The 27,180-nt window shown below is 39.8% G+C and overlaps 1 protein-coding gene across 3 annotated transcripts in view; it reads left to right on the top strand.

Moving 5' to 3' along the window:
- xkr7 (XK, Kell blood group complex subunit-related family, member 7) overlaps positions 1–27,180 on the top strand; it is an 83,726-nt gene that overhangs the window by 8,513 nt on the left and 48,033 nt on the right. For 2 of the 3 annotated variants that reach the window (XM_044210111.1, XM_044210110.1), the window contains one exon: positions 10,998–11,695. In XM_044210111.1, the coding sequence (XP_044066046.1) occupies positions 11,103–11,695 (593 nt within the window). In that variant the 5' untranslated portion in view covers positions 10,998–11,102. Of the gene's footprint in view, positions 1–9,642; positions 9,717–10,997; positions 11,696–27,180 lie in introns of all 3 variants that reach the window. The other variant, XM_044210109.1, reaches the window with a different exon arrangement.

Here is a 27,180-nt window from a genome sequence, read left to right as displayed (position 1 = left end):
ATGGATTCTTGCAAATGACATTAGGAGCACTAGGAGGAGCCAGAAGAACCTGATTTTATTTTTTCACAGATTATCTGTCTCATGTACTACTGTCAGGATATAGTGACAGTTTCAGCAAATATGCCAAAAAGTTATTTTTATAAAAGTTACCTTCTGAACCTTTAACTGAGGTCTAAGGTCAGAGTGTTCAGTAAAAGGGCAAATATTTACAGATTTCTACCACTTTTCCTTAATTCCTATTTTCTCATAATAATGGAGTACAACATTATTCTGCGGCATTCCTCTGAATCACCTGTGGGGCGGAGCTTATTAGGTAACTTCATCATACGTACAGTTTAGCTGCTTTTTAACTGAACCTGCATTTTAAAGCCGTCAAGTTCTAGCTTAGTTGAACCCAAAATAAACTGCAGCTAAGCTATTGTTTGGAGCCTTGTTAAGTTTGGAGGAAAAGAATATAAAATGATACACCTATCATCTAAAATATGTCAATTTGACAATGTAGGTCTTTCCATCTCTGTCCATCCAGACCAACATATCAGCAACAATTACTCTTCAGATTTCCACAAATTTTTTTCTGTGAATATTCATGGTGTCCAGAAGATGAATCATACTGTTTTTGGTGACCCCAGATGTGTTTTTTTTTTGTTTTTTTTTCCAGGCCAAAACATACAATTGAACAACATCTTGGTTCAAGATACATTTTTACTTGTACACAATCAATATCAAAGCTAATGAGCACTGAGATTATCATGGTGCTGAGCATGTTCATGCTCCCCACAGGATGAGCCCTTTACATTTTTAGCTCCACTAGGATCTGAAAATGGTTAAATTATCAGCATATTGTTTATTCTGTTCAACACTTTCATACTGTGGTGTGTAATCTCCATAGCAGCCTTCAGAGAGGCTTTAGACTTTTGGTCTTCTATTTTCACACAGTATTTTATTGTTCTCACTTGAAACTTGCCATTTATTCATGTTGATATGACTTTCACAGAATAGTCCTAAAAAAAGTTAAATGAAGAACTCTCATATCAGAAATAAATAAATAAATAAATGCTATTGTTAAATAGAATATTTTGTCATAAGTCATTGCTCAGATCAGCCAAATTATCTCAAAATTATCATTAAAGGCTACTTTTGCGTTATAATACTGAATCATTAACTTTTTTTATTTTTCTAAATGGATTATTTACTGTTAGAATCATTTAGTTTTTTTAATAGTGACAGCAGGCGAAGAAACTCAATTCCTGTGGAGTGAGCAGATTCCTGAAATCCATCTGTGTTCCCAGGACTGTTTCAGAGAAAACAATCACAGATTTACAGAGACAACAAGCAGGCAGTTATTCAAATCAAACCTTCAGTTTTATGTACAATATCATCAGGTTCAGCTGGTAGCCCTCGAGATTCTGGCTTCTTTATTTCTTTGTATTCTGTGTCTTATCCATCTATCCTCAGTGCTGTTGTCCTCTCAGTCTCGCAGACACGGTGTGTCTTCACACTCTGCAGTTTGCCTTGTCTTCCTGTGTTGTTTTATCCACCTACAGCCCTCTGCTGTGAGAAATTATATTTATAACGGTGTTAAAAATTAAACATTATTGCCTCTAGGACAGTGAAGTCAAGTATTGTAGTGTTTATTTTTTCAACAATTAGTTTTTTGTCTTTTACAATGTAATGTATACATGCATGTATAAACTGTCTTTACACATATCCCTGGCTGTTATCTAAAGGTATAATGTGTGGATGAGTACGTGTGCACCCTTTCAATACTAATATAAGTGTATATTGGTGCCTAACTTACACTTTGCACATCATTATAATGCATTTATTTAAAAAAAAAACAAACTTGAGTTTAATTTGGTGGGGAAAGTGAAAAGCAACGCTTGCCCCTCCCTCATTACCACTGCTGAGGGTCCCTTGAACAAGGCCCTTAACCCCAACTGCTACAGTGGAGCTGCTATGGGGCCAGTCGATCAGACTGTGGTTGTGTATGAATGTTATCAGGGAGCTCCGGAAAAAGAGAGCATTGCTCTCAGTGAAACTCCCCCCTGAATAAATAAAGGTGGAAAAAATTAAATTAAATTTAGGGATTCGATAGTCCCCACACACTTATTTTGCTACAATGAAACAAAATTTGTAATAAAAAATATAGGCAAGCGGGGTGTGTGACAACTCGTCAGGATGTGCTGTTATCCGATTTTCCAACATCAACACCTGACAACAAATCTTTTTATCACATTCATTCCTCAGATCAGTACCTTCACTACTTCTGTCTGTATAACTTGTTCTATGGGTGTCAAATGGCACCGCTGATATGAGTTGCACGTAAGACTTCACACATCGGCAGAGGAGATGAGAACGTTTTTCTCTAAAGCCCTGTTTACACCCGGCATTAACATGCGTCCCGGGGGCTCTGAACACAACTGGACAGCTCTATGTACAGGTATGAATGCACCCAAGACGCTTGACCACATTTGGAGGTGGTCTGGGCTGCAGATGGCGACATTCTTTTAGCAGTGTGTACGCGGCGTCATTTTAAAGTGCAAAACAAGAAGAAGCCACAACAGGCAAAATGGATTTGTGCTTTTGTACAGTAATCAGTGAGGCCCGGCGCCGAATATCGTTTTTCAAACCTAATTCTTGTCTCATTTGTGGTCTGATTAAATTTATCAAATTTAGGTTAAAAACAACTGATGTACATATTTATTTGCATACAGAGCGGGGAAGTGAGATCCGATCACAAGTCGCACTGCAGACGTATTCTAATGCCAGGTGTGAACTTACATACTTGGAGCTGATCACCCAAGACGCGTGTTAATGCCAGGTATAAACAGGGCCTATTTGACCCACCACTGCTTTGGATTCTGTGAGAAACTTTAAAAACGCTTTTATAATTAACTGTAGTTCAGAAAAGCTTGTAATTTGGCTAATAGGTAACTGAGTTTGACTGTTTTACAAAAAGAAAGCAGACCAATCCAAAAAGACAGACCAAAAAAAAGCTTACCTCTTGTGTTTGTTAGACCCAAGCTAATAATATAAAAGCTGTAAGAAGAATAAGATGAGCAGCCAGAAGCCTCCACCCTGCTCAGATTGGATGTTCTCTGATGAGGAGGCAGAAAAGTCTGCTGGATGGATTTATGAGGGTGAAGGGGCAGTAAAGAGCTAAGCTAGCTGATGGGGCCGAGCTAATGGACAGCGCTCCACTCAGCAGTTTATACTGTTTTCACATACAGCTGGCAGCTGGAACCCACATAACACCAAAACTGGTGGCTGTGCATGGAACGACAAAAACTGCTCATATAAGAGAGCTGATAATTCTGCAGAAATTGAAGACTTGTATGATGTTTTATGAGTTTAGGTAAAGCTTGTGTTTCACAATCTTGGACTGGTTTTAAAAATGTCTCTCTAGTAAATAAGAAACCGAACCACTGGATCTATCCATCCATTATCTATATCAGCTTATCCAGTGTAGGATTGGAGGGGTGGAGCCTATCTGCGCTCCAACCCTGCCTAAACATAACCATAATACATGTTGCTGTGAGTGGCTATATAAAGGGGAAACAAATGAAATATGTTGCCAGGTTTTGCAGGTATGTTAGTTTAAACATTTTGCAACTTTGCAGATTCATTAATAACATTTTGACATTGCACGTCACACGATGAATAAATGTTATCGGTGCAGCATTACATTTCTTTCAAATGTATTTGCTGTTGTAAATTAATAGTAGGCTATATAAAAGCAGTTTTTAGGAGGCAGCGCTGCCCGGCTCACATTGGGCGAGCGACAGGTCACCTGTCTATCACAGAGCTGACACACAGACAGATAACCAGTCACACATATGTGCATTTTAGGGTTTCCAGTCCAAAGGGGAAACCCCACACCAGTATCCCTTGGAATTATGTATATATAGTATGGCTGGAATACATATATAGTTCTAGCTGTCGAGACATGATTTGATCTGATTTGATCGGTTTGAAGTGGTTCTCACAGACTCTACAGGCATTGAAACACACCAAACTTATGATGGGATTTCAGCCATCCATGGTTAGAAATACAAAATGAAGCGATTTTTGTGAGAAAGCTGACATTTTGGGATACTGAAGGGTCTCTCAGATCAGTGAATACTCAGCAGGCTCCATGTAATTCTCCATGTAATAAATCACTATAAAGAACTGAGTTTTATGGACTTGGCTTTCCTTTAATGACTCTGGGGGAGTTTCTGTTTCCTCCTAATCCTCTGACTGATGTTGAAAGTGAAAGCTTCAGGCTCTTCACTCTGCTTATCTGACTACAGAAACTTCACTGTTGGCAAATCAGCATGTGTGCTAAATGAATTTGTGCAAATTCAAGTTGTTGTTTTTTTTGTCTTCTGTCTACTTTCTTGGGTTCAACCATCTCTAACTTTTTTCCAGGCTTTCTGTTTTCTTTCTTTTTAAGCTCTTTCTTTTTCATGTTTCTTTTTCATGTATTTCCATTATATTTTCTTTCAAATTTTCATTATTTTAAGCTGTTTTCCTTCAATTTCTCAACATTTATTTTGAGCTTTAAACTCTTCATCTTTTGAGGCTTGAATAAACATTCAAGCTTTCTTTTAAGATTACTTTTTTGGGGGTTTCTGTCCCTCTTAAATTCTTTAAAGCGTGTCTTCTTCCCAGCTTTCTGTCTGTCTGTCTTTCATTTCCAGCCTCACGTAGTTCAGTGTTTTTGTCAACCCAACTTTCGACTTTCTGTCTGAATTTTCCAGTTTCTTTGAAAGGGATGGGCGCGCCCTGACTATGGACAAGTACCTCATACAACCCCACTGTAAAAAATCCAAATTATCCCTTTAAGCTTTCTGTTGAGCTATGTTTGTTTTTTCCATTAATCAAAGATTCTTTCATGCTTTCTTTTCCATCGGAGTTTCCTTTAAGATTTCTTTAAAGTTTTATTTTAAGGTTTCTTTCTTCTGAGCTTCCTTATGAACTGTCTAGCAGTCTAGGTGTTCTGGGTGTCATGTGAACGTATGTTTCACGTTGATGTTTCCGTAACGTAAAGGCCACTATCTGTATTGTAAAAAACACTTCTGTTGTGGCACTGAACACGTTCCTAGTTGTTTGTTTGGGAGAGATCCATTTACAATTCTTGATGACATTAGCTCTGGTTCCTGTGGAGGTTAAATGCACTTACTGTAAGTTGCTTTGGACAAAAGTGTCTGTCAAATTAATGTCATTTAGTGTAAAAAAAAAAACATTTATTTTTCCAATATTTTTTCCTTTTAAAAATCCATTTATTGAATTCAAGAATTCCTGTTTTGTAAATTCACTCTAAGCACACCACCGTCACTTTACCTTGTAATTTTGTCTCAACGCTCATGTATAGTTTCTATTTTTTATTCTATTCTTATTTTAGTTTTAAGTACCTCTTTTTTTCTTTCTTTTTTTACTTTCTCTATCTGTATTTATTTCAGTCCTTGTGCTGCTGCAACGACCGAATTTCCCTGCTGGAGATCAATAAAAGTTTATCTTATAATAACAATGATACTACTCTCCCATCTTTTCTGTCACTCTCCACTGAAAGTTACCAAGCAATTCAAGATATAAAAATAATGATTTTAAAAATGGTGGTGGACTGGTGCAGATGTTTTTAAAAGTCCCTCTGAAGCTCGGAGTCTGTGTGTACTCACCAGTGTATCGCAGCAGCAGCAGCACTGATCTGAGACCTCTAATTAGCTCCCTGCGCTCTCAAACTCATAATGACCCTCATTTGTCAGGGAATGTGCAGCTTGTGAGTGATACAACAACAGAATGCGAGTTCAGGTGAAGCAGAAGGAAGAGAACTGCGGCTCCCAGGGGGACGGCTTGTCTGCCACACAGGGAATTTACACTCTCCTTGCCTGATGGGGGCGCTATAATTAAAGAGCAAAATTTCATTCAAACATATCTGAAACACAACCGGTCTGATTGGGGAGTGATTTTGATTTTTTTTGAGTTTTGATATTTGAAAACATTATACCAATTAGCCAGACGGTGGCACTGTAAAAACTTTCTTCTGCCTGTACATTACTCTTATTCACCAAATATAGCTTTAAAAGGTTTTAATTAAAATTCATGTTGCTACATGTTTAAATCAAAAATGATTCCTCAGACACTACTGGCTGGAATTTTTAAAAAATCCTCAAACAGATGTATGGTATAGGTGATTGCAAAGTTGCAAAGATTTAAAAAAAGAGAAATGCATCGTTGTTACTACTCAGCAATTACAACTCCCTTGAGACTTTGGCAGCAGTACTGTAGCTTAGCCACATTCTGGTTGTTGAATGCTAACAAAATAATCATTGTTTTCTATCTGTTTTAAAATGGCGAGGTGCTCAAATTTTACTGACCAGTACAGGAGCATATACTTGTTAATCTTGGAATATGGACAGAAAACCCCAGAAACAAGTTTCAGCTTTTCAGAAAAAAGCTTTTCTCTCGAGTGAGTACCTTTTACTCTTTCTAATGACCGTACTCGTCGTTTAGGCCTAGTTATTGTAAGTTTTGGCCAAACTTAGACCCGTTTCTTGCTCAAACAAGTCATGAAATGAGTCAAAAGTGCAGCAGCTATGTGAGGTACAATATGTGGTCCAGTTCAGTCAGAAAGCTGCTGGTCAGAGGTTACATTTCTGCTCAAACCTGCCCTCCCCAAAAATACGCCGGTATAAGTTGTCTGTGCAAGCTGACTTAAGTTACGTCACATGACTTACTGTGACTAACGTAACTTACTTATCGTAACCCAAACCGCGATCTTTTCCTAAACCTAACCACATAATGTGGTGCGTAAACCTAACCAAACTGCGATCGTTTAACAATGTTAACAGCTATATAATTCAAATATACACAATTTGTGCTGCATCTGTTGCAGTAGGGTCCAGTCACCAAGTCAGGCAATTGTTTTCAGTGATTTTCCCAAATTAGATTATATTAGATTTATTATAACAATTGTGTTAATGTTGCTGCTCAGAAAATTAATCAATCAATTTAGAAAAAGGGTTTTTTTTCTCATGGAGAAGTAATTGATTAAGGTAAATTTGGTGTGATCATGGGGCAAAGCTGGATTACCCACCAGGCAACTGCCCAGGGGCCCCTGACCCCTAAATGCCCCAAGAGCTCAGATTCACTGTGTGTCAATTGTGTTTTGGGAATTTAATTAATTGCACATTTGCTAAAGAATTTGAACAACTTAAGTACAATATCAACTAAGGATGACCTTGCAGTATTTGCTAATTTTGTGGCCCTGTCTTTTAGAGGGGTCCTGTGGTCACATGATACATATTCCTAAATGAAGTGGCGATTACCCCAATTACCACTGCTGGGGCCCGGCAGCAAAATTTTGCCCTAACAGACTAATCTGGCTATGACATGGGGTGGACCTCAGGGCCCACTGCACTGAGGGTTTTACCATGGTTGAATTTCTTGTAGGGGCTGGTAGAAGTGTTGCCCTGGTAACAGCACTATCTTTATGTATTGTACATATTTTGGTAATGATACGACATTCCTTTGGGTCGTAGAACCATTTGTTGTTTATATGTATATGTGCATTGAATTTAAGTCTTTGCTCTGCCCATGAGTGATGAAGAACTTTCTAACAACTACAAACTTGTATATTTTAATTTCAGGGTTGTCTGGCCTTTGTGGAAAACTTTGCATAAAACTTTAAATTGTATAATTGTGGTAAGAATGTGACAGAGCTTTCTCTTCAATGCAGAAACTCTGCTCTGTTTTTCTAAAGTGTGTCAGAGTCGGAGCCGTGATGATCTGGGATCTTTAATTAGCTTCCCTTAGTCTCAAACTCATAACGGGCATCATTTATCAAAAAAAAAAAAAAAATATTCAGACAAATCTGTGTATTTTCTAATATATGCCGTGAAACAAAAACCAAAACACTTCCAGCTTTGAATTATACAGCACTGAGCCGTTAAAAACCATCTGCGAGAGTAATACTTCGTTAAGGAAGTGTGTTTTTTAGTCTCTGTTGTTCAGACCATTTAAACGATGGAAATATGAGGGTGTGCAGATTTTATCAGTAGCTGCTGTCCAATCAGAAGCTTCCTGGCATGTTCCTGGTAAGTTTTTTAAAATATCAGGTCAGTTAGGGCTTAGTCCTGATTCTGGGGCCACAAACCTCAAACAGTATCTCAACTCAGAACTGTAGCTTATCTCTCAAAGATTTTATTTTTTTTTTCAAATTCCGTCCATGAATAAAGTTTTCATGATCAGATCTGACAGGATTTTCAGAGTTGTGTTGTTGTGATGTTTCTGTGGTGTTGTTGCCTCTTGTCTTCATTTCAGTGCTTATCAGGGCTCTTCATGCAGCCTCACTCATTTGCCAAATCATGTTAGTCTCCACATCAGGGCCAAACAGGACCCGGACCCACGAACCACTGCAGATGTGACTACTGCTGAGGTGGTTTGTGAGTGCAGCGATAGATTTAGATTAACAAACTGGGCTTTATATCTTGTTCCACAGACATTTTGGATTGACCCCTGCTCATTTAAGCCCCACTCGGCCCCGATGTGGAAACACAGTGTCTGATTAGTTTATTGAGGGCAGTGAAGCGCAGAGCCGTAATTCACTAAAGAGTTTTATTGCCTATTCTGCTCAGAGTTTATGGGATCTTTTCAATTAGTACGGTCACTGCTGTAAACAGACCAGTTGCTCTGTGTCTTGTCAGCTTTATGCATCACTGCCTCGTTACAATCCGACAAATACATTTTAAAGGCCCTGATACTTAAACAGAGGAAGCCTGCGAGGTTAGAGAGCTGCTGGTCGGGAACCAGCTGAGGAAAAGGAGAAAATACTGAGGAATAAACGTCCCTCCTTCAACAACTGATGATGATGAACGCTTAAGGATAAGTCTTAAGTTTCTTATTGTCCACAAATCCCATGAAAAGACCAAACATCAATGAAGTGATCCTACTAACAAGTATTGTCTGTGTATCCAAAGCCTGATGTATCTTCTTCCTCTGAGCTATAGAGCTCCGTTGTTGTCCAAAAACTATTAAAAACACATTAGTGAGCCACATTGTTGCACTGGGTGACCATGAACACACACACACTAGTGTATTTTTGATTCAATGCCACATACACCGTCCTGCTGCCCCAAATACTCACTAGAGCGCCAAGTAATAATCCGCTGCTGAAAATAGTCCCCAACAAATGCACTTTTTACTCTTGTTTAGTAACGTTTGCGAAAAACTATAGTGCCCAGCTGTGTTAGCTAATTACTAAGCCTTCTTTTTTATGAAACTATATGTTTGTGACCCATTTTTAATGAATTTTAGGGCCCCCCCGATGGCTTAGGCGTTAGGACGCCATAATGATCCCCAGTTTGAATCGAGCTGGGGACCTTTTTGTTGCTCCTCATCACCTGTCATCTTTCCATTGTCTGCAATAAAGACAAATAAATGTTTTCTTCAGTAGGAACCGCAATGGGCTTGGGTAGGGAAGTTGAAAAGTTGTAAGAGACGGACTAAAATGGTTGGTTTTGGTCTTCTCTTAATGACCTACATTATTTGACACCTTCACAATTCTTAGAAATGCATTTTGTAACTGGGTTTTTCTAGGCGAAGCAAAGCAAATCTTAAATGTAATTATTCACATAAAATGTGTTTTTCATTTTGAAACAGTCCTGGTTATGCTGAAGAAGAAGAAGAAAAACTGAAATACACCCACATTTGAAGCTAGAAAGAGACAGATAAAGGCAAGTACAAAACCAAAATCTTTTGGGTCGGATCTTAATTGGTCATTTAGCCCAAAAAAATCTAAATGTATTCTCAGACTCAGACTATTCTTCCTGGCCTTTGGTCCATGCCTCCAACCCAGGACGAGTTTACAAAGTCACGTTTTCTTTGAAGACAAATCTTATCTAAAGTACATCTAAAAATACTCTTTTAGATGTACTAAAAACATGCTTTTAACAATTAATTTAACCAAAACTAGCTTTTAAGTATCATTTCAACTCCGTTTTTCTGATACAGGCCTACTAAATTCTTCAGAGCATTATGCATTGAAGGTCATTGCATTGGGGGGGGGTTTGTGTGTGCATACATTGTTTTAAGCCTGCAATGTTACTGTGCTGAACACATCTTAAAATTCATGTCAAAACCATAAAATCAGGAAAAACATGTTATATGTCGGGTGACATGCAGCTTCGAGGGTTTGAGACTTTTCTTCCAGAGCTAATGCAGCATTATTGAAAGTTTCCTATTTTCACTGTAATAGATGATCTTTCTCTCTGTGTTCTTAATACTGAACAAGCATCAACATGCAGACAGCGGCTTCTTCTAAATGAAGAAAATGAGCCCTTAATATCTACAAGGATGCTGAGTGTATGCAGAGAGAAGAACCCAGACGGGAATAAAACAGTGGTATTACCCTTTAACCTCTCTGTTCCAGTGAGAGACAAAACCTCAGCAAGCCCGTTCTCTTAATAAATAAAACCAAAAAATGTCGCCCTGAGCTGCTTTTGTAAAGTGCTGAATGCGTTGTCTCACAATCTCTCATCGATTAAAGGGGGGGGGTCATGATTTTGAGTCAATGCACAGCACATTGTGCAGGACCAGCACAGAAAACAGTGGACAGGATGCAAAACAGTCAAGGGTTTACAACAGTCATAGTGAAATGATGATTCCTCTCAGTGACGTGCTGAGAAACAGTCTGGAACTGTTTCTCAGCACGAGCATATAAAACCACCTTAATGTGAGTTTAACAACAGGCTTGTCATGTGCAGCGGAGTGCCGCTGCTGCTGCAGAGTCGGCGCAAAGTAACTGGGATTGATTTAATGCCGGGAATAAAACCATAAAAACCCAGCAGGTCATAAGTGTTTGCAGAATTGTCTGCTTGCACGCTGAATGTCCTGAAAACATCGCGCTGGTGTCATGGTGTTAAAAGCGCTGTTAGTAATGATGGCTCACAATTAATTGGCTGATGATGAGGCTAGTTATGATGTAATCTCTCTCACTCTCTCTCTCCTGCACACAGCCAGCCCCCTCCCTTCTCTCGCTCCCTCTCTCTCTCTCTCTCTCTCTCTCTCTCTCTCCCGTATCCCCACCTCTTTCTCTGTCTTTCTCTCCTATCCTAACCAACATGGCCGCTAAGTCGGATGGAGCAGCGGTGTCTGTGGAAGATGACAACACGCCCAGGAGCCTCTCGGAGCCGGGGAACCCCGCCGCCCGGCCCCGCTGCAGCGCCGCCGGCGGGAAACCCTACACCCTGCTGGACTGCTGCTGGGTGCTCTGCGCCCTGCTCGTCTTTTTCTCCGACGGTGCGACCGACCTGTGGCTGGCCGCCGACTACTACCTGAGAGGTGACTACTGGTGGTTCGGCTTGACGCTCGTCTTCGTCGTGGTGCCCTCCGCGGTCGTCCAGGTATTGAGTTTCAGGTGGTTCGTGTATGACTACTCGGATCTGAGCGGCGGGGACGGAGCGGCGAGCGGCGGCGGGACCGGCGCGGCAGGCGCGGCAGGCGCGGCGAGCGACAACACTTTAAGCACCAAGGACAGCGACCAGCGCGGTGGGAGCGCGGCGGCGGGGAACGCCGCGAATGCTACTCCGGTATACACGTCCTCTGCCCTGCCTGCGACGGCAGGGAGAGTCCGGCCCCCCCGGAGGTGCTGCACCGTCTGCATGTGGGTCTTTCAAACCGTACTTCACGTCCTGCAGCTGGGGCAAGTCTGGAGGTAGGACCGCTGGGGTGGTGTGGTGAACAAGAGGGGTGTGCGTGCGTGCGTGAGCGCGTGTGTGCATAGGTGCTGGTGTGTGTTTTAATATGAGCGCGGTGCACGTGTGAGCATTGTACTCCGTACAGGATACTGTTGGGGATGTGCTCTGGACGTGTGTGTGTGTGTGTGTGCGCGCGTGTGTGTACGTGCTCGCTACTTGTGCGTGCGTCCGTGCCCGTTCATTTGCATGTGTGTGCGCTTATCCCCCGAAATATTACCTTCCCTTCGCATCAACTGGTGACAGAATTTTGCAGAAATCGACCAGGAAAGAGTGAGATTCTTCTACCACAAAACGGAATTTTAAGCATTCACTTTCACGCAACCCTTCCAACAGTAATAGTAAAAAAACGAATGACTCTTCAAAGAGCCTCTTTGTTCATCTGGTCCTGGTTGTGACAGAATCTGGACGGTTGCATTCTGTCGCCTGAACATACAGTTTCTTTCCCCGGTCCCTCTGTCTGTCATGGTCCTGACATGTTGACAGGAATAGCACCCAAGCTCTGTGGTGCAGACCCCGCTGCTCTCCTCCTCTGGCTGCTTGTCATGTTAGTGATCTTGAAACCGAATCTCAGTGTAGTTTTGGATGGGAGCATCAGTGAGACTGATAAAATGTAAAATGAGAGGATGCATGTGCAAAATCTTTAAATGAGCATTCCACCCACAACACACCCAAATTAACGTCCTGTCCTGTGCTTTGAACTGTGTGTACCGTGCCCTGTGTCACCATTAGATACTGTATGTGTTTGGCTTTAATTAAAATTCCTTCAGTCACATTCACTTGAGACAACGTGTTGGCTTGAATATGAAAGTTTCGCAACACTCCAAGTCTCTGGAAATGATTATTTTTGAAACATTGTGAAGCACAATTAACAAATTGATAGTTCAGGTTCACACTCAGCTCATCACAGATGTGATATAATGGCATAATGGTAAATGATGTGATAAATGATATGATGGTAATGAAACCTCCAAAATCCCAAGAAATCGTCTCTAATTAGCAATAAACTTACAACTTCATGTGCAAAAATGTTCACTAAAGTTTGCCGTAATCACATGAATAAAGCATGCGGCACCGGGGGAATCCAAATGGGTCGAGACCAAGTCAAGACCAAGACCAAGTCAAGACCGAGACCAAATGCTCATAGTGAGAGTCAACTGTGACAGAAGTCCAGTCCTTGTGTGTTTGAAAGAGTGTTGGTGTTTGTAAAAAGGAAACAGTACATTTGCTTAAATCTGAAAAAATGTATAATAAATATATAGAATATATGATTATTGGAAATAAAATACACTTGTACAATGTTACAAGCTATAGTGTTGGAAAGTAACTAAGTACTTTTACTCAGTACTGTATTAATATAGAATTTTGAGGTACTTTTCTTCTACTCAATTTCAGAGGGAAATATTGTACTTTTTACTCCACTACATTTATTTCACCGCTATAGTTACTAGTTACTTTTCATATTAAGTGTTCACATAAAAAACATGTGACCAGCTTATAAAATACAATAAATTGTTAAAGATTAAACCAGTGGTTCCCAACATTTTTGGTTTGTGACCTCTTACAAAAAAGCAGTGTCACGTTCATCTGTGAGTTCCACTGAGGAGACATTTTCCCTCTATACTTTGGCCAAACGCTCCGATATTTCACAAAAAAACTTCAATTAGAGAAAAGTAAAAAAAAAAAATCCCATTTTTTTTGTTGCTGATCTTTGTTTTATCTTCTTTCTTCTCCCATTAATCATGTCATGATCCCTTCGACTTATCTTGTAACTCTTTTGAGGGGGCCCGACCCCTAGACTGGGAGCCACTGGGTTAAACCTCACCTCGGCCAGCTACTACAGTAAAATGATACTTATGTGTTGATGTAACATTAACAATCTAATAATGTAATATATATATATACACAAGTACTTTTACCGCGATACATTTAGCTGATAATATTTCTGTAGTAGGGTTTTAAATGCAGGGTTTTTACTTGTAATGGAGTATGTTTACATCATGGTATTGGTTCTTTTATATAAGTAAAGGTTCTGAGTGTTTCTTCCACCAGTACAATCTACCTATGAAAGTATATCTTTCTCCACATTTGTGCATAATACTACACATCTAAGGATGTTTACATGGCAAAAAGACCCAGACCAGACTAATGCAGTACTAACATACAAGCCTTACAAATAAGTAGTAGTAGTAGCTTTCATAAAACACACAAATAGTCAGAAAATAGTTTAAAAACTGTGTTCTACCCTGCAGCACTCGACAGAAAAGTTGTGCAGTAATGAAAACACTTTTTTTATTGAATATATTTTCCAACGCCAGTCAGGCTGTCGATTCAGCAGGAAGTGTTTTTTCTCTGCTTGTTCTTGTCGTGTTAATGTGGAAAGTTGTTGGAGGAAGTCGTGTGTTTCTGTGTTAAGTTATTTCAACTTTTAGCAAATCAGAACATGGTTTCAATTATCTGGCAAAAATGTACAGGACAAGCAGTCGGTAGCGTTTTTCTTCTTTTTGCTGCTTCAGCCTCCTTTTTTTTAACAGGGAGGTTAAAGGTCAAGCTCAGACACTGGAGCGAGAAATGGATCTGTGCCTTGCTTAAAGACGCTTAAACAACAAAGGCGGGATTGATAGGGTACAACTACTCTGGTCTGATTGTAATGCTTTCTACCCCTCAGAGAGAATTTAAATCACTTCTCAGTTTTTCACAGAGCAGTGTGAGTAAATGAGTAAACCGCCCTGCTGGAGTGTCCTTGAGCCCTTGTCTACCTGCTCCGGGGCTGCAGCTGACCTCTGACCTGAAGGTAGAAGAGGACAGGAAAACACATTTTTAACATCAGCTAATTCCGAAATAGAGCATGCGGGAATTCACACGACCATAATTACATGCAGACGCAGTAATGATCTGCATTAATGAACAACAATAAGATGCTGAGAGCTGGAGAATGAGAATGAGTTGGTTTTAATGTGATAGTTGCTGCCGGGAGAGTTGGTCAGTGCTCAGTGTGACTCGGATTTGAGTCTGATTAAAATTTGATGAACTGAGATTTATTCAGCACATGTGGAAATAGCTCATGAGTTTCACCTGCAGCTGAAAATTCCCATTGTCCCACCCATGTGATTCAGATCTGATCCTCTAATTAAGGTGAACAGAAAAAAACAAAAATGTATATATATTTGCCTTCTTTGTCTTGCAGTCCTCTGCCAGTCATTAGAGGATAATCCATGTAAATACTGACAGAGAAACAGAGCAGAGCTAGTGGTGATTACAGTCTGTTTCACATCTTTTTTTATTCTGAATATTAATAATTAAACTTCCTGTCCAGATATTTCCCACAGCAGTGTGAGAGCAGAGGACTTTTCAGTGATCTAAAACATCAAGCTTTGGTGTCAATCTCTCATTTTCCCATGATGTTCAACTATCGTGGTGAAAAATGAATCTCAAAAGAGATACACAGACCAATATCCACAGTCATGGGAGCAGGACAGAGCCCATAATGCATTGCAATATGAAGACAGGTTGAAGTTTGAATCAAGGTCGACTCACCTTTTCTTGACTGGAGACTCTCGCTCTGCTGTTGATATCGCTTTCTCCATCTACATTTAAAATCCACAGCTGAAAAGCAGCAAGGTCACATCTCTTTATTTGGGGGTTGTTGAAAGGCATTCTGGGAATTGTAGAAAATCTCTAACTGAAGCTGAAGCAGATGAAACACTTTGGGAGAATGTGGGTTCCCTCAAGAAGTGATTTTAGCACTTCATCACAAAGTAATCTTGATTTTGTTGAGTGTCATAAACTGGAAGAGGATTAATTGATGTTTTATTCTAAACATTTTCAAATGATCATAAATACTCTCAGCTATTAGGTCCACCTAGCTAAAGCTAATGCAGTCTAATGCAACAGTCCTCCAATAAATCCTACCATCATGAAGGTTTTAATGTTCAGTTTTTGTTGAAACTGTTTTAGAGAGGTGTTGATTCATCTGTATGATCTGTAGGATGTAGTTTGTGGTGCTGTTGAATTGTATTGTTAATTGTGTGAAACATTTTCCCATATACAATCATTAGAAAAGGCGCGGCTGTAAAAGGGTGAATACATTTTTCTGAGCATAAGAAACCCCTGTGAACTGACTCTTTGTATTATCAGAATTTGATCCATTAGGTCCAATAACATTTGGAAAGTCTAGAAGAGCCGTATTATTAAATTATTTCATCCTATTTATGGGTGCAGGGAGCCAACAGGAAGTCAGCCAGAGGAAGTCGCTAACGCGCATGCTCTCATCTGGCTTGGCTGGAGAAGAACTCTGGGCGCATGCTGTATGGGCACGTGGACACTTTATCATCATATGCACCCAGTAACTTTAACAGGAATGAATGAGGCGCGATCTTTGAATGCAATACCCAGTTTTCCATGGTTGAACCCCAATGCACTAACTTTTGAGTAATTCTTAGCTTTGGTAGCAGTGTCGCTTTAGGGCAGTCAGTCCACAACTTCATGTCTCACCATTTTATAAACTCTTTTGTTTTTTAAGACATTTAATTCAGACATTCCTCTTCCTGTTTTAAAAGGGTTTTGAAGAAATATCTTCAAACAATCAGACAGACATAAAAAGCCTGGTAGGGAGACAGAACATGGACAGATGGACAGACAGGTGGAGGGACCAACAGAGCATCAGCTTCAGTCCTGCCTGGAGTTCAATGGTCAGCCAGCGTTGCAGTTTTTAGGACAATTCATTTGGTTCCTGTCTGTGCCACACCCAGATCAATCAATGCCAGAGAGAAGTAAGGGAATCGGTTCCAAATGGTCACTCAGCTCAGGTGGTCTGACTGTTAGCGGTGTCCATCCGGCCGCAGCTAATAATCAACTCGAGTGGCTAACTGGCAGCCTCAGTGTAGCTCAATACGCTGAATCATTCAAGTCTTTTGTGTGTGTGTGTGTGTGTGTGTGTGTGTGTGTGTGTGTGTGTGGTGGTGGTGGTGGGGGTGTTCAAGGAGGCATTGCTTCACTGTTCATTCATAAATGAAGTGACTCTCAGTGATTATTGCTCTTACTTTTCATTTTAATTTCGGGGCCTGTCACTCAGATTCTCTTTAAATGGTGGCTCCCTGGGGTAAGGAGCGATTGGCAGCCATGTTGGAAAAATGACAATAAAAGGAAAAATGTCAGCAGGTCCTCTTGTCAGATCTTTTACTTTTATAATATGCTGCCATCTATAGACTTAACATGTCACACTGGCCTTTTTTCAGACCTGGAACATCTTTTTCGTCCTTTCTATCACACAGACAGGAGCAGATGAAGTGTTTTGGAGGCCCAAGCCAAACACAGGCATGGGGTCCTCCTTATAGTCTATTCTTGTTCTTATATATCCCCGTTTGTTTTAATATTTTCAGAGCCCTGCACTGCTGAATCGATGATCTACTGCAAAGGTTTCCATCATAAACTGAATCTCTCATTTCAGTGAGAAAAGACTCACTTTAATAATGTTCTATTGATGCTCCAGTTTGTGTCAGTTGAGATCTTTGAGTTATTTGGCAGACATCTATGATTACCATTACGATCCTTCTTGTACTGTGTAACCAAAAATGTTTTGCATATCACGTGACTGCAACGTCAGAGATCCAAATCTGACCAGGGATGTTTGTTGCATGTCACCCTGCTCTTTTCATAATTTCCTATTTTGACAGTATAGAAAATACCTTTCTTTTTTCGTTGACTAGTGTGTTCTTTTTTTTTCATCTCAAAGAGAACCTCAAGGTCTCCTGGATTTACTATATGTGACACTGGTTGAGCATTCCTAACTGAAGAACTTCTTCATCCCCTGACATAAACAAAGATGGCAGCAGGAAATGATAGCTGCTTCTTTGTCTGGTTGGGGATTTTGTTCAGGATCAGAGTACAACCTTAGACGATTAGGTGGTAAAATAGCAGCTGTTCTATTTCTGCTATAGAGAGAGTGGTGAGACAGGACAATGTATGATAATAGGTTGTCAGGTAAATGTAACCTGTTTTTTTAATCTCTCTACTTTTTAACTAGGGTTGAATTGGTAAAGTAATTTGCTCAGACAGGGCTGGAGAGGTTTCTTTAAGCATCTTTGCATTTTCTTTTGCCCTCAAGTTATGATCCTGCAGCATCCACCAGGGAAATGAATGAGAGATTCATGAAAGTCTAAAAGAAACACAGACTCAAGGAGGGTGTGATAAAGTATAGTTTGCCTGATTTAGAGCTGGAACAATTAGTAGATTAATCGATTAGTCAATCAACAGAAAATGTAACTATTTTGAAAATTGAATAATAATGGTTTCAATAATTTAATAAGGAAAGAGACCAAATTTTAAATTGAATAAGCTTTGAACTGGTCACACAAAACAAGCAATTCAAATACATCACCTCGGGCTCTGAGAAATTGTAATGGGCAATTTTAACTATTTTTGCCATTTCATACACTAAACGGTTAATCAATTAATGGGCAAAATAATCTGCAGATTTAGTTCTATAGCGCGCCGATACAGGATATTGATATTTGCGAGTTCGAAAAATCAGATAATGACATATCGGCCAATATTATCTTTACACAACATAAACATTTTTGCTAATTGCGACCAAGAAATGTACTGGCCAGGAAATTTTACATTTGAAAAATAAACTTGTCACTACTCCTGGTGGACAAACTGTAGAATCGTGACACTTTTTCAAACACATCTTTGGCATTTCTGTACTTCAGTTTCTTGTCATTTATCGTCTGACATATATACGCCGATACTGATATATCTGCGATGAACTAATATCAGCCAATATATCAGCCTGGCCGATTTATAGGCCGGGCTCTAGTTAGTTCCAGTCTGTTTAGTCCAAGTGGTCTGAAAAATTGTAAAACAATTTGCTTTTGTTGTTGTTTTGCGATAAGTTGCCATAATGTTTAAAACTAAAAATATAATGGGAAGAAAGGGAAACACATTTGGTAGTCTTTACAGTAGATAACCTTTTTTTTGTTGTTGTTGACTCAAATGCTTCAAACATGCAAACGTGAAATATAAAATGAATCCAGCCTTCATTGAACAGTGCAGTGAGCTGAGCTGAGTGTTGCATTGGAAGGTAAATGTGAGCTCTTTCTGGGCTCCAGTAATAACTGGTGGTCTGGTTGTGGGGACAGTGTGCCCTGAATTCAGCCTGTCAAGGAGTGTTTACTTCCTGACTGAGTACCGCACTGCGTGAGCTCCTTTAGTCAAAGGATTCATTTTTATTATGTTACTGACGGTTTAGTTCAGGTAGAAGGTTAGAAATGGTTTGCTGATGTTTGAGGTGGTGGAGTGTGTTGACCAAAAAAGTCTGTCATTGGTATTTCTCATTTGTCTAGTTGAGGTTTAAATTTATTTCAGCTGGAGCATAACAGCAGTTTTAAACATAATTTTTTATGTGGGAAAATGAAGTTGTGCTGCATCCACAAGCATCCGTCGGATTGGAACTCCTTTTTTTCCTGAAATATTGTTGAAATTAGAAAAATCTTACAACTCGAGCAAATACTGCAGGGAGTGGTTACATTTGCATTCATTATTGGAATTGAAGATTCCCGCAGGGAAAGAAAAGGTGTCACTTACGTTGATTATGTTGATTTGTTTGAGATTGTTTGAGATTTTGCCAGACTGCAGCTTTGCAGCGGAACCGTTCAGTATGTAAAACTGATCCTCCAACAATGAAAATCACTTGCACTTGCAGCTGTTTCACAATAAAAGCCTTGAGCCATAATCACTTCCCCTGCCTGAAAGACTTTTACTGTGAAGCAACAGCAAAACCGTTGTACTGTATCTGTCTGAGGCTAACTAGCACTGTTAGCTGAAAGCTGATTGGTTAGCCTGTGTAATTGGCTGTGATGCGTTAACTACAAGCTGCTTTTTTGTCGATGTTTGCTTGAGTTGTAACTTTTCTTCCTTGTTGGAGGCCAGCAGCAGGTGAAGGAACACATTGAATTTGAAAGGTCTCTTTTAAGAATTTTTAAAATCCTGGGACTGTGAATGCACATAGGTTTATGTAAAATTCAATACAGTTATTGATTATGAATAAAAATATGCCTGGAGGTAAGTTTTGATGATCTACAGCCTTCTGCCTGTCTGTCTGCCTGTCTCACTATCTGTCTGTCTTCCTTTCAGTCCGTCTCTGACTGATGTTCTGTCTCTCTGTATGCTCTCCTGTCTGTCGGTCCATCAGACTGTGCTGAATAATTCACTACAGCCCTTGAGGGAGCTGTCAATCACATTTCCAGTGTTTGTGTATGTGTGAAGGGATGTAGCATTTCCTGCTAGCTCCCCCTGTCATTTGATCTGTCTCTGTCACTTGCTCTCTCCCTCTCTTTCTCTGTTTACAGTCTGTCTCTCTACTTCTGCTTTTTAGTTGTTAACCTAAAATCAACACAGAGGTGGGGCGGGGTGGGTGGCGTGGGGGGTGGAGGCATGTTGCATTTAAAAGTTTTAAAAGTCTGACACGTTCTTCTCATCCACCCTTCAACATGAACGTGTTTGTGTGCTGTATGTAGGACAGCACATGTTTGCACATGCTCAGTTAGTTTGTGTGCTGCAGTGATGCATGTTGTTAGCATGTGCCCTGCAGGTGGACACACACACACACACACACACATATTAAAGTATGTCACTATGTATAGATAATGAATTCAGACTCTAAATGAAATCCAGTGGACACATACCAACACACACTGATGTGTGCCAAAGCTCATATATAATTTTGGTTCTGCACCCAGGGAATATCTCATCACTCCCGAAACCAAACCTGCACACATTAAATTGACAGATTCTAATGTTATATATAGATTCAAGTCCAAACAACAGCCTACACACTAATTAATTAATTGTAAAATAAATGGCCATTTTGACTATGTTAATTTTCATTTCCTAATATATCATCAGTTAACTGTTTTGTAATTATTGTCACATGCAACATAATTCACATGACCCTTAACCTCCTGAAACCGCAGTCACCGCTGGTGGGACCAAACGGCCCATTTCTGTGCTTGATTTATCAAAGAGAACATAAAGACATCAGCTGATAAAACATTACGGCAGAGCAGAAGCAGGCTGATTTTTAAATGTAGAGTTGTTTGACAGAAAACTAATTAGCTGTTTTCACCAGTCGGTAAAACAATCAAATGCAGCATTGTGTGCAAAATGAAATGAAAAGCCAGACTGATAATGTGCTTCTGTGTTGTGCATTAAAAACATTCCTGAGAAAAGTATTTCATTTTTCAAGCAGGGACAAGAATCAGAAAACCCTTTGAAAGTTCATCTTGTTTTACAGCCCTTTGCTCCAAATTAACTGCTCAGTCATAATATCTCCACTTTACCATTTGAATTAGATCATTATGAACTGATGGATTGGGAAAAGCAGACTGTATTGTAACATCTTTGCTGGTGAATGGAGGGTTTTATGGTCGAGTCAGTTAAAGCCAGACGGAGGGAAAGTAGCTGCCTCCTTCCTAAGGACTCCTATGTGCTTTTTCCACCAGTCTATTTGCTCTTGCATGTTGTGGCGTGAATCCTCACTGCTGATTGGCTCCTGGTCTGTGTGACCAACAGTTCTAATCAGTCGGTGGTCAGATAGAGCAATACCTTGATATTATTTCATCTTCTCCTCAATGGGTTACAATTGGAGCGTCCATTTTAGGAAATATGTCAAGTTATATTTATTTATATAGCCCAATATCACAAATCACCAATTTGCCTTAAGGGGTTTTACAATCTGTAAAGCATACGATTCTCTCTATCCTTAGAGCCCTGTGAACTTTCCCTCCACAGATATTGTCTAAAGAAAACATTTTAAAAAGTTGTTATTGAACATAATCTGGGTTTTTGCAGAATTGTCTAATATCGATGTTCTTGTCTGGTGGTTGAGCTGAAACACGATGTGAGTGCAGCAGTATGTGGCATATGGCAACCATCCTGTGCAATAAATAAACCAATAAAGTCAGTTAATCAGTAATATCTTAGTAGTGATATTGGTCAATCCAAACTCCACTCGCAGTATCAGCTAAATGGCAGCGAAACACATGTCATCAGTGAGTTACTGATGCATGCAGCCGTGGCCCCGAAACATTTTCCTTTCTTTCACGTCTGTTTTTGGTTTTGGGATTTACCAGTTTTATGTTAACCTCCATACTCTCCTCATGGTTTCAGTGTAGATCAACAACAGAAAACTAGTGATGGATGGATGGATGATACAGATAGATGGATAGATATATTAGATATGGAAAGCATAATCTGGGACAGTACATGGACTCCAGCCTCCACAGGGTTTGTTAGTTTCTCTGTGTGCGCTTCAGTGGTGCATGTTATTAGCGTGTACCCTGCAGGTGTACACACACACTCACAGACACAGATTTTTCTTTCTCTTTTGGTCTCTCTCTTCCTTTCGTTCATATAAACACATTCAGACACGTTCTCCTCGAGTGTGTGAACTTTATGTTCCAAGCCCAGAGGAGCAGTTGTATCGCTGTGGATTCTAGTTTTCTCTCTCTGGGCTCTCTGAACTCACACACTTTCTGATCTGTCTCTCTGGATTTTCCTTGGTACGACTGTGTGTGTGTGTTTGAGAGGACAATCCTCTAAATGTGAGGACCTTTCCACAGGGACCATTTTAGGGCCTGGGACTTAAATTCAGGGTTCCAGTTCAGGATTTCAGTAACAGTTTTTTACATTTTATCATAATTTCCATTTTGCTTCTCTTTGACTGCTCAGCTGTAGTTCATTCTGTATCCAGTTCATGGAGGCGTTTCTATTTGGTATAGGCTGCTCTAACACTCACTGTAACGTGTAACGTTTCCTTCCAGGAAGTGATGCATTTTATGTTTTTCCCACCTTTTACATTGATGTTATGAGTATTTTTGATATGGGTTGTCAAGTACATGATAGCCTTGATATACAAGTGATTTTAAACATGTGAGAACACTGTTGCTATGCAACTAAAAACATGGACGTCATAAGACTCCCCTGTATTATTTTTTCAAAAATTGGGAATTCTTTTCACTCTTTTCTTTTGAGTAACCAGAGTAGACGAGGAAGGTAACTTCCATAGTCCTGCCATTTTTTAAAATTCCCTCCCTCCAGCTGCACCTCTTTGTCCCACCTGGGCTCCACGCACACTGGAGACTGGACTGTCGACGCGTTGATGTTGTATAGAGTTATCATAACTTCTTCGAACTTGCAAAGTTCCATTTAATACCAGAGAATTCATGTCGTAATTACAGCTGGGAAACAGATTTTTTTGTAAAGCTCTGATAAATCCAACTTAGCACTTAGTAATACGCAGCATCGGAACAAGCTAAAAACACAACGCTTACGTATTATGTCGGGCATGTTAGCAAACAGCTGCCTATTTACACATCCATCAGTTATGGAGCAACATTATCATTCATTTGGAGTCGTGTTTCTGGCCTTTTCACTCTCCTTTTAGCTCTGGTCTGGTCTCCACGTACTCCTGAGGAAAATATCTGCCTCTTCATCTGCTAGATGTTCCACTTTCTTCACCATCTAGTTGCTCATTTTTCTGTCTGCCGTTTGGTGCTGAGCAGGTAGTGTACAGTAAGTTAGAGGTTTTTTGATTAAAACAGAAGACAGTGGTAATACCAAAACAATGAGCTAAAAAAGACCGAAAAACACTGCAGAGTTGGTGATAATTCTGTGTATTTGTCACTACAAGCAACACCTTTCACACATCATTTGATCCATTGTTAACATAACAAATATTGATTAGAGGAGATTTAATGTCATAATGTCAAAATATTTCAAATATAACTGCTGCCAGACACAGATTAGAAAAAGCGAAATTGAGAGCCAGACTTCTTTTTTAGAAAAATTTGACACCAGTAGAAGAACAATACTGAGTTTTATTGGAATCAAAAGTAGAGGAACTGTGACTTAACACACTTCAGCACTGGCTTGAAAACTCTGCCGTGGTCTGTAAAGTCCAGTGAGGAAACATTATAACAATGAGAGGTACAGTAGGCAACATAGATAGCAACACAATTCAGAATAGATGTCCTGTGGCGCACATATAGATTCAGCTACAACCCAAACAGTCGCCGTTCATTTCATTGCTGCTAATTAACTGTCCGGGTACGATCTCAACATCACATTGAGTATCAGCAGCTCTAACCAGCAGTTTGAACCAGCCATCATTTCCTGGCTAGTTGCATATCGCTCTTGGCCTGCTGTGTCCCTCTTTTTGTTTAACAGCATAGTAGACTGAAAAATAAGAGTTCTACAGCTTGTTAAGTCTAACCTGTGGAACTCTGAACCATCTATTAGACTGCATGAGCTCACTTTCCCCAAATAAAACATGAGAAGGATCTGATGTAACACTACCAGCTAGATTCAACAGTCTTTTTGTACATGCAGCTTGAAATTCTGACTCAAGTGTTTGGCCCAGAGTCTTTGAGCATATTCTTAACAGTCTAGACAGCCTCAGACAGATGTATAAAATGGTGATGTAATTTTACATAACGACTGTATAAGAGTTTAGGAGAAAGAAAACACAATCTATCTGCCCTAAATGAATTCAGCCTCCTGAGAAAATGAATCTGTTCTTGTATCTCGCTGTAGATGGAATGTCCACAGAGATTCCTAAGCTTGTATTGTAGGTAACATGCTTGAATCTGAATGTAATAGATTGTGACTGTTTAGTGAAAAGGGATTAACAGATATCTAGGATCACCACTTCAAGTGCTAAGTAGAGGTGAAATATGATAATCTTTGCCAAAGATAGTCTATATATGACCTTATATGTTTAGCCAAGCTAGCGGCATTGCTCTAAAAGTAATGTTGCAATGTTGGTCAGTCGGTTGGTCAGTCCAGACTGAAATATCTCAACAACTATAGGATGGATTGACATGACATTTGGTGCAGAGATGTTTCCCAGAGGATGAATCCTACTTACCTTAGCGATTTCCCTTTTTTTTTTAATCTAGGACCACCGTTGGGTTCATGTTTTTGCGTGAAATGTCTCAACAGCTATTAGATGGATTGCCATGAAATTTAGTACAGACATTCATGGTCCCCAGAGGATGAATCATCATGACTTTGGTGATCACCTGACTTTCCATCTAGTGCCACCAGCACGTCAAAGTTTTCAATAATCCAGTGAAATACTGTTTAACATTTACTGGGTGGATTGCCAGAAAACATGATATTCATGGGTCCCAGATCAAGTATCCTAATGACTTTGGTTAAAGTCATGAGGTTGGAATTTTTGGTTTGGCATGAAATATTTCAACAACTACTAAATGGTGTGTTGTGAAATTTTGTATGGACAGTCATGCACCGCTGAATGGATTGAAATAACTTTGGTGATCCCCTGACTTTTCATCTAGCGCCATCATGAGGTCAAATCAAAAATTAGTTTGGTTTATGACCAAATGCCTCCAAAATGTTAACCGTTTTCTGTTTGGGAGGGGTGACTTATTTTGTCCTAACCAATCAGTGACGAGTGATATATCCGCCTTGCCAACATTATGCTCAGTCGACATGGATGCTGCGGTGGTGGTTGCTTGAAAAAAATATTTGGATTTCAGGAGTAGTCAACGTACAACAACAGCTGCAATGACCTCATCCACATTTGTAGCTATTTTTGCTCCAGTTTTTCTCTCGTCATTGTTCTGTCTCTGGCACAGGCAGATGATGTCCCAATTCTTAAATGCGCCTACAAAGCTTTCATTAGCGCGGTTGTCTTTCCAGCCTGGGAAACAGCTGTCAATGAGCACAACATCAGACCTATTTGATCAGAAAAAACAAACCAGTGTTTGCAGTTTAGAGGCCGCACACTCAACTTGCAAAAATATACTGACAAGAGTTTTATTTATTTTATAATTATGTATTTAATTTCTTTTTTCCCTCCATTACTTCCCTGTGTGTTGCTCCATTTTATTTTTGTAGGCTGTATATGTTTTGACATTTGAACCTATACTGAGTTGATCAAGCCTATTTTACATACTTGTATGCCGTTGCTAATCACTACACAAACGGTGTGGGTGTGTATTTACTGCACATTTTCATGAGCCTGATGAAGCACTGAGCGAAACGCATTTGCTCCTGTCACTGTTAATAAAAGATCCTTGATTACATTTTTGCGGGTTGTGTGTGGTCTCTCTACCACAAACACTTGTGGTTTTGTTTTTTTCTGATCACATGTTTATCTTGCAGCTGCCAGCAGCTCCAACCCTGCAGTACATGCTGTGCGCAGCTTTTTTCTCTTTATCAGGCCGAGTTGAATCGATGAACAAAGAAATGCTGGCAGTGACTCTGAAACATAAAACATATTATACCAATAATTGGATAAGGTGCTAAAGGCAGCATACTGTAGGTAAACGGACTTTTAAGAAGTACAGCTATTTCAGCCTGCAGTCATGTGAACTGTACGTCGTCGTGTTTGTGTTGATTTACACTCACTTCTGATCAGCACTCTCCTGTTTGTAGTGAGAAATGAGGCTCTGAAGGAACAGGCCTGATAAATCAATCACCAACCTACCCACAGTTCAAAGCCTCGGCTCTGTTCTGCTGTTGTTTCCTCTCTGGGCTCGACTCGCCGGCCTCGCCCCACTGCTCTCTGTTCGCCTCGAGCACAACTATATCGGAAAGTGTATATACTTTTAAGAGGGTTTTTCTTCAGGAGGGGAAATAATGAAATGTTTATAGAGGAATACTGTATGCCACATTTTATTTATTACACCTTCATTGTGTTTGAAATTGCCTTGATGTTTTTTCAGAGAATTCAGTATTTGGATTAAAGCTGGCCTCTTCTTCTTCTCGCATTTCCTGTCCAGTCAAAAAGAAAAGTAATGAAAGTATATTTAGGGAGTATATTTAAGTTAAATTCTAAGCACTTTCTTTCCATTCTGGAGGAAAACATTCATCAAATGTCATTCATCATCCAGAGTCGCTGAAGTAAATGTGATCCAGTGTGTAAAGTCTGTCCGCTCGCATTCAAACAAGGACACACGTTTTCTTACTTTAATTTGAAAAGTAGCTTTATTTGACTTCAATTATTCAGAAGGTGGTGTCGCTTTTTCTAAAGGTTGGAGCTTTTGTTTTGGTATCAAGCTTTTGAAACCCTCTTCAGAGGAAATTCTGGCTTCAGGTTTGACTTCTGAGCTGTTGGTAAATATCCCAAAAACTTCCATGAACTTTTAAAGACTTTTGGCTTTATGGTTTTCTGGAATTAGGAATTTTGTTTCCTGCTCAGTTGACTCTTATGTTATGAATAATACCATGAAGCAGTTAAACTGTGTATTCACAATTTATGCACCAAGGTCACCAAGACAGACTTCCTTTATTTCCGACCAGGTGCTTCAATGCTTTTTACATTTTAATTACCAAAAATGCTGCTGAATACATTGCTACCATCTCAGTCCTCATGCATGACTGTCTTGAGTTAATGAGTATGCACATGTATTAGTTT

The sequence above is a fragment of the Siniperca chuatsi genome, linkage group LG10 (genome assembly GCF_020085105.1).
Source record: "Siniperca chuatsi isolate FFG_IHB_CAS linkage group LG10, ASM2008510v1, whole genome shotgun sequence".
Taxonomy (NCBI): Eukaryota; Metazoa; Chordata; class Actinopteri; order Centrarchiformes; family Sinipercidae; genus Siniperca; species Siniperca chuatsi.
The sequence above is the reverse complement of the archived record's forward strand: the minus strand, read 5'-3'. Positions and strand labels throughout refer to the sequence as shown.